This window comes from Narcine bancroftii, chromosome 8 (assembly GCF_036971445.1).
Source record: "Narcine bancroftii isolate sNarBan1 chromosome 8, sNarBan1.hap1, whole genome shotgun sequence".
In the NCBI taxonomy this organism is placed as follows: Eukaryota; Metazoa; Chordata; class Chondrichthyes; order Torpediniformes; family Narcinidae; genus Narcine; species Narcine bancroftii.
The window spans coordinates 141,048,041-141,061,387 of record NC_091476.1 but is presented as its reverse complement, the minus strand read 5'-3'; the positions used below and the strand labels follow the sequence as shown (position 1 = coordinate 141,061,387).

Below are 13,347 nucleotides of genomic sequence, written 5' to 3'. Positions count from 1 at the left end.
TGCATCTCTGTTTCACAACGTTCCACTCTAAATCAGGTGAATATGTTCTACTCCTTCCATATAACCAGAACTGTGCACAATTCTCCAGTTGTGCCTAAAATTGTTTCATAACCTTGTGCTCTGCGCCTGTATTCCAATCCATATGCCTTCTTAACCACCATATCTTCTCATGCAGGCACCTTCAAGAATATAAACTTGTACATTCAGACCCCTTTGTTCCTCAACACTCAGTAGGATTCTACCACTGTGTATATCCTCTAATGCATCAAGATTAAATTTCACTTATCATTGATCTATTTTTACCAACTAACCAATCCTGCAGCCCAAGACTATCTTTCTTAGCATCAACAGTACCATCAGTTTTCAGGCCATCTGGAAGTTTCTTACATTCACATCTAAATTGTTAATGTACACAACAAACAGGTTCCAGGACCGATCCCTGTGGTAACTCATTGACCATTGGGTTCCAAACACAAAGAAAAAACCTTTCTCCCATCACCAAGCCAGTTTTGGGTTCATTTTCCCTGGATCACATGTGATTTCTAATCCTTTGACCCAGTTTCCCATGAAGGCATCGCTGGTCCATGTGGACATCAATGATACACAATGCTCAGCAATACATTATATTACCTATGAAAAATTTAATCAGGTTCCATCAAAGTGCCCCATCATTTGTGGTGTGATATATTCTAGTTAGGGAAACAATTTTAGCTTGAGTAACTCCAATACAGAGGAAATGACGCAGAGGTTCTGACTGTTGGTGATTTTCTGGTGACTTTCCTTTAAGGGTCAGAATGAGTGGTCGAGGATAATTCTGCCATTGGATTTCAGTTGCAGTCTCATAAACTTGAGGAAAGTGAGATTGGTTCCCCATTCTTTCATCAACCAACAGTAACTGGGAGCAGATATTTGGGAGAACGAGAAAAATCCACACATTCGTAATATTCTGCACTTTCCCCAAAATTCAATCCATATTGGGAATTTGCGTCATTGCCAGGCTTGTGAAATAAAGGAATACACAAGGAACGGGGATGCTTGCACCATTCAGTGTTATTTCAATTACAATTCAACAACAGAATCAGCACCAAATTCATGGCATTTCAGATTGTATGAGAATGACAGCCAAGGAACCAAACATTGGTGAATGCCCAGAGAGCAGGACTCATTATTTATTTGGATTAGCAATGGGGTTTACAGCGAGCCTATGGTGAAATGGTACCAGCACGGTTAATGGTGTCTTTCAAGAGGGGACATTTGTCCTCACAGTCATTGTCTACTCCTTACCTGGAGATTCTGCCTCTAGTTCTAGATTCCCACACGAGATAACACCTCAAAGTATCTACCCTTCACTCCCCTCAATGATGTGCTCCAATGAATTACACATCTCCACACTAGCAATCTTTTCTTGTTAAATGTAGCAATAAGTTTATTAAAAATGCCAGCCATTTCCAACTTGAAATGAAGGCATTCAGATCTTCCTCATAGAAAGAGTTCTTGTCTGCACCTTTCCCACTTTACCTTCTTTCTCAGAGCCATTCATCTCCACTTTAAATAGAATACACATATTTACTTCTCAAAAACCATTTTTTTTTAAAGTATTTTATTAAAGATATTCAAATTCAAACAAAAGGCTTAAAATTCAATAACCGTTCAATTGTATATCTGCTACAAATATTTTTTTAAAAATCTATTATGGCACAAAATAAATTATGAACACATCAATATAACTCAGTACACCAACACTTCTCCTCAAAACATACAATGACGTCTACACTGTACACATAAAAAATCTTTTATACAAACATTTCAACGTCAGGCAGATCCTCATGTTGTTTTGAATCAACTTCCATCTAAATTCAAAACCACATCAAAAAGGATCTTAAAAATGTAATAGAAGTTGAAGATGATGTATCATTACAGAACACTATTCCAGTTATTTTTCATTGATGTATTGGGATGTAACCACCATTAAATCAAAGATTAAAACATGGCTTACATCATCCTATTAGTAAGTGCCTTTATATGATGTACTCATGGAATAAGTTGTGTATATTATTCTATTTACTTTTGTCACTGTAACAAATTAACTTTTCCCAAAGTAAAGGTTTCCAATTTTTTCTACTCCCAAATAGTTTGCAAGTTCTGGTGGTTGACAGAAATATTTGTACAATGTTATCTACTGGAGAACACACATATTATTTAATGTTATTCCATCGCATATATTATTCCCATGACTGGGCATAAACTAATGATGTGGAATTGAAGTATTTTGTGGCCTGACAAATGATGGCAACGACGTGTGAACTGCAGCATTCAGGTAGAGGGCTGGAACTGCATCCGAGTGGCAAGAAGGTGGCTGCTTTAGTGACTGGGTCAAGTCATCCACCAGATGATTGTTCTTTTATTTTTAATAGCTTATAAATTTAAAAATAGCCAGGATTTGATAACCATGTTAGGCCATCTGCCCACATAATATCCTCAGGGTTGTGGCTTGGATTTTTTAAAAATTTGACAGTCATACACTTATGACTTGCCTAATCAATAGCTTTCTTTTTCTAGTTTCTGTTGTAATTAATTCAAAATTCTTTCAGCTTCACTTCGAAATGCCTTCTGTCTTGTTCTGACTTATATTCACTGGTGAGATGATTGGCCCAGGTTATGGCAGAGGCAAGTATGGCTTTAGATTTTATTTTAGCACGTACCTTTTGGATAATTTGCAAATTTGGTATTCAAAATAAAAATGACCATTAGAACATTGAAGGCCAGAAGGTCAGGATAAAAATTTAGGTGTTCTCAAATAGGAAATCAAGTCCACATAACCTAGAAAAAAGGCAATCAGATGTCTATCTTATCACGATTTGAGGCAGGAATCAGAAAAAATCTATAGACTGGGCAAGGTTATCCACTGAGAATGTTACTCAAACCTCCCAATTAGCCTCTGCCAAGTCAAAATGAGGAGTAGAAGGAAAAGATAGGTCACTGATATCTCCTGCAAGAACCTTTTGGTGGAATTCAGGCAAACATGGCTGTGATGCCACATTAAGACATCTAAATAAAACACCAACATTCACCATCAAGACAGTCTTGAATCATGGGCAATCACAGAAAAAGGTAGCAGAGCAGTTATTAGATACATTTCCGGAGCCTCGAGGTGGGATTTTTAACTGGAAGTAATAAATCTAGAACAGAAATGTTTGTATCAGGTCTGATTCTACAAAATCCACCTGGTTCACTAATGGATTTTAGAAAATTACAAATCTAGTGCAACGTTGTTGACTGTTAAACTCTCTGAAATGGTCCAGGAAAACTCAATGACAAAGGGACAATGAGCAGTACATGACAATTGAAGTATTTCTAGCAGTATTTGCATTCAGTGAGCAAACAAATGCAGGGCAATACCCTGAGAACAAGAATGAAGTGGAAGGATTTTTCAGCATCACCAAGGGAACAAAAAAAAAACTATTACAAGTAGATACTTCAATTTCCTACATTTTTTTAAAATCTAATTTAAAAATTGGGCAGCATGGACTCCTGGGCCGAAACAGCCTGTTTCCATACTGTATGTCTAAATTTAAATTTAAATTCTCCAGAGGTGAAAGAAAATATATTTTGGCGACACTGCTCAGAAATAGATTTTTTTTAATTACTTTCCTCATTTACTTCTCAAGCAGATCGTAATTTGGGCAGAAGATGAAACTGTCTCATGGGCGGAGATGGTTCCTGTTATCACCCACTTCAGTCAAACAATTCCTCTCTGTATACCAGAGGCAATCCATCTCACAAAATGTTGTTGCATTACAGGTATTTCATTTTATTCCCATGATCTGTTAGTAATGGTTTAGTCGAGTTACATTTCACACTGTCAGGGGATTTTAACAATGTCAAACTGGTTGGCAAACTCGTCCATCCGGACCCAATACTGCACATTAGAAAAGCCTTCCAAAAATCAAATAACAAGGATACCTTGCTGTAAAAATGCATGTTCAAGGGTTGTCATTCTAACAACCAAGGACAAACGCGGGCAAGCAATCTTGACAGTAAGCCAAGTGTCAAGTGTAGTGTAGAAGAGATTACCATTCATTTCAAATTTAATCTCAACATTTTTTTTCCAGTTTTCTTCGATTATTTATGGTGCATTATCAAGACAAGTTTTCAACATTATGGGTTTACACATCCCAATATATCATGATACCATGAAATCCAAAATACTGACATTATCGCAACATCAAAATTAATACAGCAAAAAAACAGTAAACCCCTTTGAAAATATCACATGCCCAGTTTGCTACAATTATTTAGCAGGCCAAGTGCATCATCATGGTAGCCAGCACATACAATCATCTTGTACAATTTGGATAGGCGAATTATTCTGGACTACTGTTGATGGGCAGTTGCCCATCGAAGATGCCATCCACTACCGTGGGCCATGAACATTTCCCCTTCACTAAACAAGAAAATTCAGTGATTAGTTCAAAAATGACTTATAACCAGTTATACACTACAATGTACTAAATACAGATTCCTCGAACGATTGCATCCTTATTTTGACAAGTAGATCAGGAATGTTACATTCTCTTTATAAGACAGTGGAACGGAACAGTGCTCCAATCGTTTTATGTACTGCTACACATTACTGTAGAAAATTACTAATGAAAATAGAAAGTGTCTAGAAAACAGTCTGAGGTCTGCTGTGTTTAAATTCTGAGCTGAGAGGAGGTTTACTGCTTTAACAGTCTATTGCAGGGTTTGAATTAACAGTAACAACCCATAAATGCACAAGAACAAAGCTTATTGACAAAATTAGGAGGCTTGCCTTCTAGGTGAGTATCTGTAACAAGGCAGTGACAGAATTGCTCAAAATATTCTGAACATCTTCTTGTCAAGTTGGATTATGCCCTGATTATTTTGGTTTCATTTCTTAAAATGTGATTTATTCGAGGACCATTGAGAGTTCTGTAAACATATATAAATCTTGTCATCAGCAATGTGATAATGAACTCAACGCCTCCTGCTTTTGCCAGTAAGGCACATTAATTACAATTGCCAGTCACAGATAGGCTGCGGTTTTACTGGTTGAACCTGATTGGATTTATGCTGCTCTACAAGTCCATGTAGCTGCTGAATTAACCTGTGTCCCCAGGACATCTTGCTCTTGTCACTGCCTGTTTTCTGCAGCCTCGGACCACAATTGCCCTTCACTTGGGTTAGCGACTCAGTACAAAGATGGCCAAGACCACCAGATCAAATGGTACACTAGTAACATTGCCAGAAACTACTTGATCCTTCAAATATTGGCACACTGCAGTGGCCTGAATACCAGGATGTAGATCAAAGCTTCTGGTAAAGTTGAATTACCCAACCATTGTCTACGGATCCAATTCAAATCCACTGCAAATCCAGCTGCCAAGATTTCTGCAGATAAACTGGTTAGCTTTAATAAGGACAGGCATTCCACCCACAACTTGATTTTTCACTCATTGAACTAAATCAGTGCAAGCTCCCTGCCGTAACCATTCCTTTATGGCCCTGGTTACCTTCTTCCATGTGTACAAGATGCAATGAGAAAAAGGGTCCTTGCTGCTTAATACAACATATGTCTGGTAGGAAACAAATGCTGATTGACAGGTAGAATTTATTACAATGCAAAATAAGTTTGAATGGGCTTAGCATAGAAATCTTCACATTATTAAAATATCACCATGATGTTTATTCACCATGTCACTCTTAACATCAACTCCTGATAAATATGCAGCTGGCCTATGAACCAACCATTTTATATCAACTTCCACTTGCATGGAATTTCTGAATTGAGGTAGCATTACAGCTTGAGACAGCAACTATGAAGACACTTTGCCAGAATTGAAAAAAAAACACAAATCTGACTATTCCAGCATCTCATCTGCTCAGGAAGTGGTTTTAGTAAGGTCGTTGTGCTCTTATATTAATGTCCTGAAAAAGGACCAAGACATTCCTCGATTAGGTTTTTAAATGTTATACCCATAAAGTCAACTGATTCAACTTCATTGGGGCACTTTTGATTTACTCACTTTCTGAACAAAATAAACATGAAGCACTAAGAGTAATTTACACTGCAAGTTACTAACCTACAGCTATCTGCAAGCTTATGCAAGTTAATGATTATGATATTCTTAATTAAATTGCATAATTTTATAACTTTCAGGATTAAATCAACAAAATTGAATCAACTCACTAAATCTATACTGTTACCAAACTCAGTGCAATATTAGCAGCCTTTGACACAACAGTGTTCGTCAAGAGGAAGGTCAAATGCCTGGTGACAAATATTTGAAGTGCTATTCTTGGATTTGTTCCTGGATTGAAGGCTCTTCCCTTCAATCTATTTGCTCCAGTCACCAGAATGACTGATTAACACAGGTTTCACTGAATTTAGTTCACAGTTGCTCACAGAATAAAGTTTGGCATTAATTCTTACCAGTCAAAATGGACAGTAGCTTCTAAACCCTGTGTCGGCAGATAGAAAAAAAAAGGCATGTCCTGGCACTCAGGTTTTTGTATGTATACAGAACAGTAAAGTTTTTGTTGCATGAAAATCTACTGATACTCCTACATATTCCTTATACCTTTAGGCATTTGGGTTAAATGGGCTTTCTTGCCACCAAATACTGGCCACGCCCAAGGCTACCATCACTGCAGCATTCGTGCTTCCTTCTGTCACTAAATGTACAAGGTTGTAACTCAGTGGGAAAAGCCTACACATGCAGATGATCATTTTGTTCCTTTCAGGGGCTGAGAACATGGTGTCAAAAACATATCCTTCACAGTTTTGGCCAATTGTCTCCAGTACAGGATGAGTTAGCTACAGAATACTTCTGTCTCCAGATGCACCAGAGGCAGGAGGGAGAAGCCAACATTGCTGCACCATATCCTCCAAAGGTCTATGGGGCTCAGGGGCAACCATCTGCCATCAGAAACATCATGCAGTCTCACATCGGGCTATATTTCTATTTAAAAGATTCTAAGAGTAAGAAATGGAAATATCTTTGCAATACAACCCACACAGCGTAATCATACTAAACCATGACTGAAACAAACTTCTATTTATTTCCAAAGATATACTATAATGACAGTATTCCTAATCAAATATTTTTCCATGGCATTTTTCTTATATTTTGCCATTTTTGTACAGTTTATTTGCTGTTGCACTAGCATCTATTTCAACAGGTCTACATATGAGCTCTGCCTTTTAAAATTCAGTAGGATACAATATTCCTATTAAGCTTAGGAACAGTTCAAGAATCAACCGAGTATTCAAGAGATTGTATGAGGCAAATCTGGATCATGACTGGTACTTAGAATTTTCAGAAAGTGGTCACTTATGCCATCCGAGCTCTATCAAAGATGAGGTAATATTAACTTCACGGAATAGTGTAAACAAGGGTCCATTTGTCTTGCCAACTATATATTATGAATTCAGCTTCATCTAGAACCAATTGTGCACATAGTAAAGCAACCAATCCATTAATCGCCAAACATCAAATTATTCCCTCGACTCCAAGGTGAAAAAAAAGGATCCTCTGGGCAGTCCTTCCTCATCTTACTAATTTTACAAAGGACAAACGATCTTGCAATAGTCAAAAAATGAAACATTGAGGGATTGGTCAGTTTTTAAATTTTCATTCAAATGATTACAAATATTTTTAAATTATTTTAATTTTGCCTTTTACATTTAAATAATACAAAAAATATATAAAAAGATAATCCAATTGTAAAAGAATAAAACTATCACAGGGCCAAAATTTGCAGTATCCAGATGCAGTACATGCATCATATTTTGATCAATTTCCATAGGATTTGCACTCAATTGCAAACGTGTAAAAGACTAATGGAGACATTTTGAAAATGGCCTGAAAGAGGAATCTAAAATAAAGAGGATGCCATGTAGTGTCTCAAATGTGTTTCAACAAAAGACATCTTGGATGGTTCCAAACTCCGCCCTTCCCCCATATCCTTGCACACCTGCACATTTATAACTAACCCAGTGGGAACTGCTGTTTCCAGACAGACCCATGGTTCTACTACCCTCAGATGTTTGCTAATTTTGCACTTGCTCTAAAATCTTATAGCTCCAACTCTTAACCAACCAAATCATGGTGAAAGATTTTTGCAGCATCTGCAGAATCTGTAACTCAAGAGGCTTAGGACCTAGAAATAAATTCTGCAGATATGGGAAGGAGAAAGTGAAGGCAGAAAATAGAAAATTTCCAAATGGTGGCACATGTTGTAAAAGTCTAGAAACTGTGTCTGTGTTATACAAAGGCTCTCTCAGACCAGTACATCTCAGTTTGACCCTCTCTCTCTCTGTCTGAGGATTGACAAGCAACCTCTTATTTCCTTCATTTGGTCTACGGTGAGGGCATAATGACGAAACTCAATCCTCTGGGTCATCTCAATTCCCTGAACATTTTAATAATTTTGGCCGTGAAGCACATGTAGACTAGTTAAAAAGGTACTTGTTTCACTCTACCACTATATTTTTTAAAATAGGTCTAAACAGTCAAGCTATTGTTTATAAATATAACCACATACACTGGTTCACATATTAATGTGACCATATTTCTATACATACTATACACATGCATGCAGTTAAAATTAGCATACCCTGCAAAAAAATAAAATCCTCACAGAACCAACCAGTCGACTAAAAAATGCTGGTAATTTTGGATTAAAAAAAATCACATCATAAAAATCGCACTATAAAGGCTTTGTTCCTGAAATCAATGGGAATGATCCCATTTTAGGCCAGTTATTTCTGAGGAATGACGTGCTGGTCTTTGGATAGAATTCTAAACCATCAAAACCAAATGCAAATCCATGGAACCCTTGACTTGGAGCGTTTGGTACAATGTGCACACCTGTGGAGGCTGGTTCACACCCCGCAGAGATGCAGTCGATTACCTTTTGCAATCCGAGGAAAGAATTTAATTTCATTAAGGCAAAAATCAGGGATTATTGCAACATCACTAAGGAAACCTTGATATTGCTTGTAACTTTTTTGTCATATTGCCTTGCAGACAGAATACCAGATGATCTGACCAAGAAGTTGCAGAGACATTTCTTTCACCGACAAACAGCTGAAACGTTACAAGATTGATAGTTTTGGATCTTGGATTGCAGATTTGTAAATAGAAAACAGCCTTCCTTTTGTAATCTCTCCCCATTTTGTGGCTGCAGTAAGGATTCAATCGGAATAAATGCTAACATTGTACCAAACCCTGACACAAGGTCCAATTAACTGTATCATGGCCGTCAGCTTCCCACACGCATTCATTTGTTCCGGAGGAAGGTCCACGATACAACTCACCACGAGCACCTACAACTGAAATGGTACCAAGAACAGATCGATGTTGGCACCACTTCCAGACCGTTAATAACATGCTTCCCTTTTCGGGTTCCGTCTCAACAGCTTTGTAGCAAATTACAATCAGAGGTATCCATTAAATATCTAATCTATTGCAACACTTTAAAAAAAAAATCCTTTGTTCTTAAAAACAAAACAAATTCAGATGTATGTACAATATCTTGACTCTCTGGTCAGAGCAGCAAAGAAAAAGTGTGCGTTGTTCAGCTGAGACTAAGTAAAAGCTGTCTTGTTACAGGCTCCCGAAAGGGAAACTCGAGTCAGCCGCTGCTCTCACCACTCGCCCGGACGCCGGTCGCAACCCTTTCCATCGGCAACACGAATTGCCCCTCCCTCCCTTTTCGATGCGCGTCTACACCCATCCGAAAAAGGCACCTCTGGACAAGGTTTTGTCGCGGATGCTTCACCCGGCAGACCGTGGCGTGCAGGTGGGGAAGAGGGCATTCGTGCTGCCACCGCGCTGAATGCTGCAGCCCAGTCCTCACGCTGGACCAGCACCGAGTCACAGCGTTGGCCGGTGCGAACCCTGTACCTGGACTGTCGCCCTGAGCGGTAAGCAGCGGACACCGAGAGCTTCACAGTAATCACCCCCAAGCCGCAGAGGCGAGCCCACCAGACTAGTTCCTTCCTGGAAACACATCCCCAAATCGACCTTCCCCCAGCCAACCTTTCACTTCGCTCAGAATGACTCCATGATTTATTGAGGTATGACACACCACAACATCGTAATTCTTCAGAATCATCCCTGTCATAAGATATACTGTAATAAATTGGCACAATAAACTATTTCTTTCTCAAATTCATCTACTTTTCACTAATAGTCCCAACATTAACTGTATCCACATTGTCCTTGAACCCACCCAGTTCGTTCCTGGAAATCCACAAACCATTGAGACGCCTTTATCTCCGACTCTCGGATCCTCCCCACCAGCGTGTCTCAAGACATTTAAAAACCACTTTCGAATCGAATCACAGCCACATTATTTGGTCTTACTCAAGGCCAACACCAGAAATCCCCCCCTGTCAATCCATATGTGATCTCGGTGGATCTGTTCCCCCGTAAAGAATCTACATGGGTAGGGTACAGGCTAAAATTCACCAACATGACACTAACTCGCAAAACTAGGACCACAATGAGTTATTACCGCTCTGCTCCTACACCACACCAAACTACAGTCGTATTCCCGAACCCCAGCCGAATAATCGCACCCAATCCCGGGTCAGTCCTTCCTCGCGACTCCATGGCAGCGTTGGTCAAGCTGGCAGGGCGCTCCCTCCCTCCCCGCACTCCCTCCCAGCGACCGTGATGTGCCAGACCCGGCCGGAGGGACGGGAAGGGGGAAGAGGTGCCGCCCGCTGATCCTAGTAGGAAATGTTGGACTCGATTTCCAGCCAGTCTCCTGAGATCATCTTGCGCACCTCGGGAGTCCCATAGTCGGGGAACTCGAAGTGGGACACGGGGCTGCTGCCGCCGGCCAGCGAGTCGCTGTCCTTGTCCAGGGCCAGGCTGGCCCCCGAGCCGGCCAAGCCGCCGGCCGCCGCCACGTTCAGGCTCAGATCGAAGAGCAGCAGCTGTTGGTCGCAGTCGTCGGCCGGTCTGGTGGCCGCCGGACGCCCGGCCACCCTGGGCTCGGCGCACGCCTTCCTGCTGCTGGCCAGGCAGTAGTGAAGCAGCTCGGGCTCCGCCTCGGGCTCGGGCTCCTCGGCTTCGATCTCCGACTCCGGCTCAGCGGCTGGCAGGCGGCGGCCGCTCGGCCCGAGCCCGCCGTGCTGGCCCTGCGCCTTGGCGCGCTTGGCCTTGGACCGCTCCAGCAGCTGCTTGGCTTTGTGCGCCCGGCTGTGCTTCTTCGCCGCCGCCTTTTTGTGCGGCTTGGCGGGCGGCGCGGCCGCCGTGTCGCCGCGGACCTTCTTCCGCGGCCGGTACTTGTAATCGGGATAGTCGGCCATGTGCTTGAGGCGCAGCCGCTCGGCCTCGCGGATGAACGGGCTCTTCTCCGCCTCCTTGAGCAGCTTCCACTTCTTGCCCAGCCGCTTGGAGATCTCGGCATTGTGCATGTCCGGCACCTGCTCCATGATCTTCTTGCGCTCGATCTGCGACCACACCATGAACGCGTTCATCGGCCGCTTGATGTGGCCGCTCGGCGTCTTGCACCAGTCGGGCTGGCAGCCCGCGCCGCCCCCCTCCTCCTCGCCCCGGCCCGGGGTCCCGCTCCAGGGGTTGGGGCTCGACGCCGCGCTCATGTCGCTGATGCCGCTGTCGGCCGCCTCCCGGCCGCCGCCTGCCCTCCTGGCCGAGCCCGGCGTCTGTTGCACCATCTTCCGAGGGCGACCAGCCCCGCGCCCCGGCTGCCGGATGATGCGGCGGCGCCCGCAGCCCGAGCGCCTTTCTCCCCCCTCCCGCCCCCTCCCTCCCGCCCGGCCGGCCGCCCGGAGCCCGCAGCACCGCCCTCCCCTCCCCGCGCCCACCAGCTCATTGGCGGCGCCCGTGAGCCAATCGCGGCGCCGCTCCTCCAGCACCATGACATCAGTCAGCGGGCTGGCCAATCAGCGCGCCGGGTAGCGGTGTGGCGAGTGCGCCTGGCCGGCCGCCCGTGGCTCGATGCTCGGTCAGTTCGCTGGCGTCGAGCAGAGGTGTTCCGTCATTCGCACTGGGCGCTCGTTCTCCCCACCACGACAAATGAATGCACGTAGAACGGCGCAAAATTCCCACCCCCAGCCATCTCTACCCCGACCATTCACCCAACTCCAATCCAACCATCCACAACACCAACTCAGCCATCTCTACCCCCACCCCAATCCCATCCCCAGCTCAGCCATCTTTCCAACCCCAATCAAATTCCAACGCAAACCCAGCCATCTATCGAACCCTGACCCAATCATCCACCCAATCCAATCCAATTCCAACCCCAGCTCAGCCATCTCTACCCCATCCAATCAATCCAACCGAAATCCAACAAACTCCCACCCAATCATCTACTCAACCCCAACACAACCAACTACCCAAACTGAATCCAGTTCCAACCCCAGCCCAGTCATCTCTAGCCCATCATGCCCCCAAATCCAACCCCAACCAATCCTAACCCAATCCAATCCCAACCCAGCCCAGCCTTCTCTACCCCAACCTCAAACCAATCATCTACCCAACACCAATCCAATCCCAACCCCAACCCAAATATCTATCCAACCCCATCCAAGGAACCTGCAGATGCTGGAATCTGAAGCCAAACACACTGTGGGACGAGCAAGATCAATAGGAGAAGAAGAATATTTCAAGCCAAAACACTTTGCCAAATCTTGATGGATGATTTGGTGTCAAATCATTGACCATTTTCTCCCACTGGTGCTGCTCTGCTTGCTTCATTCCTCCCACAGATTACCACCTCCTCTCCAAACACAACCACACCCTCCCCCCTCCCCCCCCCCCCCACCAAATCCATTAGCCTATTCCCCAAACCCTCTCTCAATTATCTTTGCAAGTAGCAGAATAACTCCAGTCTTTGCTAGCATCTAGAATCCACTACCTTTGGAGCAATTCCAGTAAATCTCTTCTGATACTTAAACCCGGCCCTGCCTCACTCCTCCTGCTCATGTCTTTATCTGGTTACCTCCCCATACATACTCAGCCCTGATGCAGGGTCCCAACTGGAGAAGTTGACCATCCCTTTTTCTCCTTGGTTGCTGCTTGACCCAATTATTGACTCTGTTTTTGTGGTAATCTCTTCTAACACTCCCGCACTTTCACAGGATTTCTCAGATTAGGTGACCAGAATTTTCCAGTTATGAACGATCGGGTGTTTTATATCTGTTGACTTCAAGCTCAATATGTTTACACCATTTGCTTGGAATGATTCTCAGGATCCCACATCATCTTTTTGATATTTGGTCTACACTGTTACTTCTTATTCCTTCTGCCAAACAGATATGTTTCTCTCCTATGTTTCATTACA

General features: G+C 43.0%; 1 protein-coding gene across 1 annotated transcript; it reads right to left on the bottom strand.

Moving 5' to 3' along the window:
* Positions 1 to 1,636: 1,636 nt before the first annotated feature.
* On the bottom strand, positions 1,637 to 11,750 carry LOC138741274 (transcription factor SOX-11-like). The gene has a single exon (XM_069895081.1). It carries the CDS (start codon positions 11,714 to 11,716, stop codon positions 10,763 to 10,765), a length of 954 nt encoding a protein of 317 aa, XP_069751182.1. The 5' UTR covers positions 11,717 to 11,750; the 3' UTR covers positions 1,637 to 10,762.
* Between the last annotated feature and the right edge of the window lie 1,597 nt (positions 11,751 to 13,347).

Coding starts and splice junctions, on each gene's coding strand:
- LOC138741274 (XM_069895081.1), bottom strand. CDS start 11,716: ATGGTGCAACAGACGCCGGGCTCGGCCAGGAGGGCAGGCGGCGGCCGG.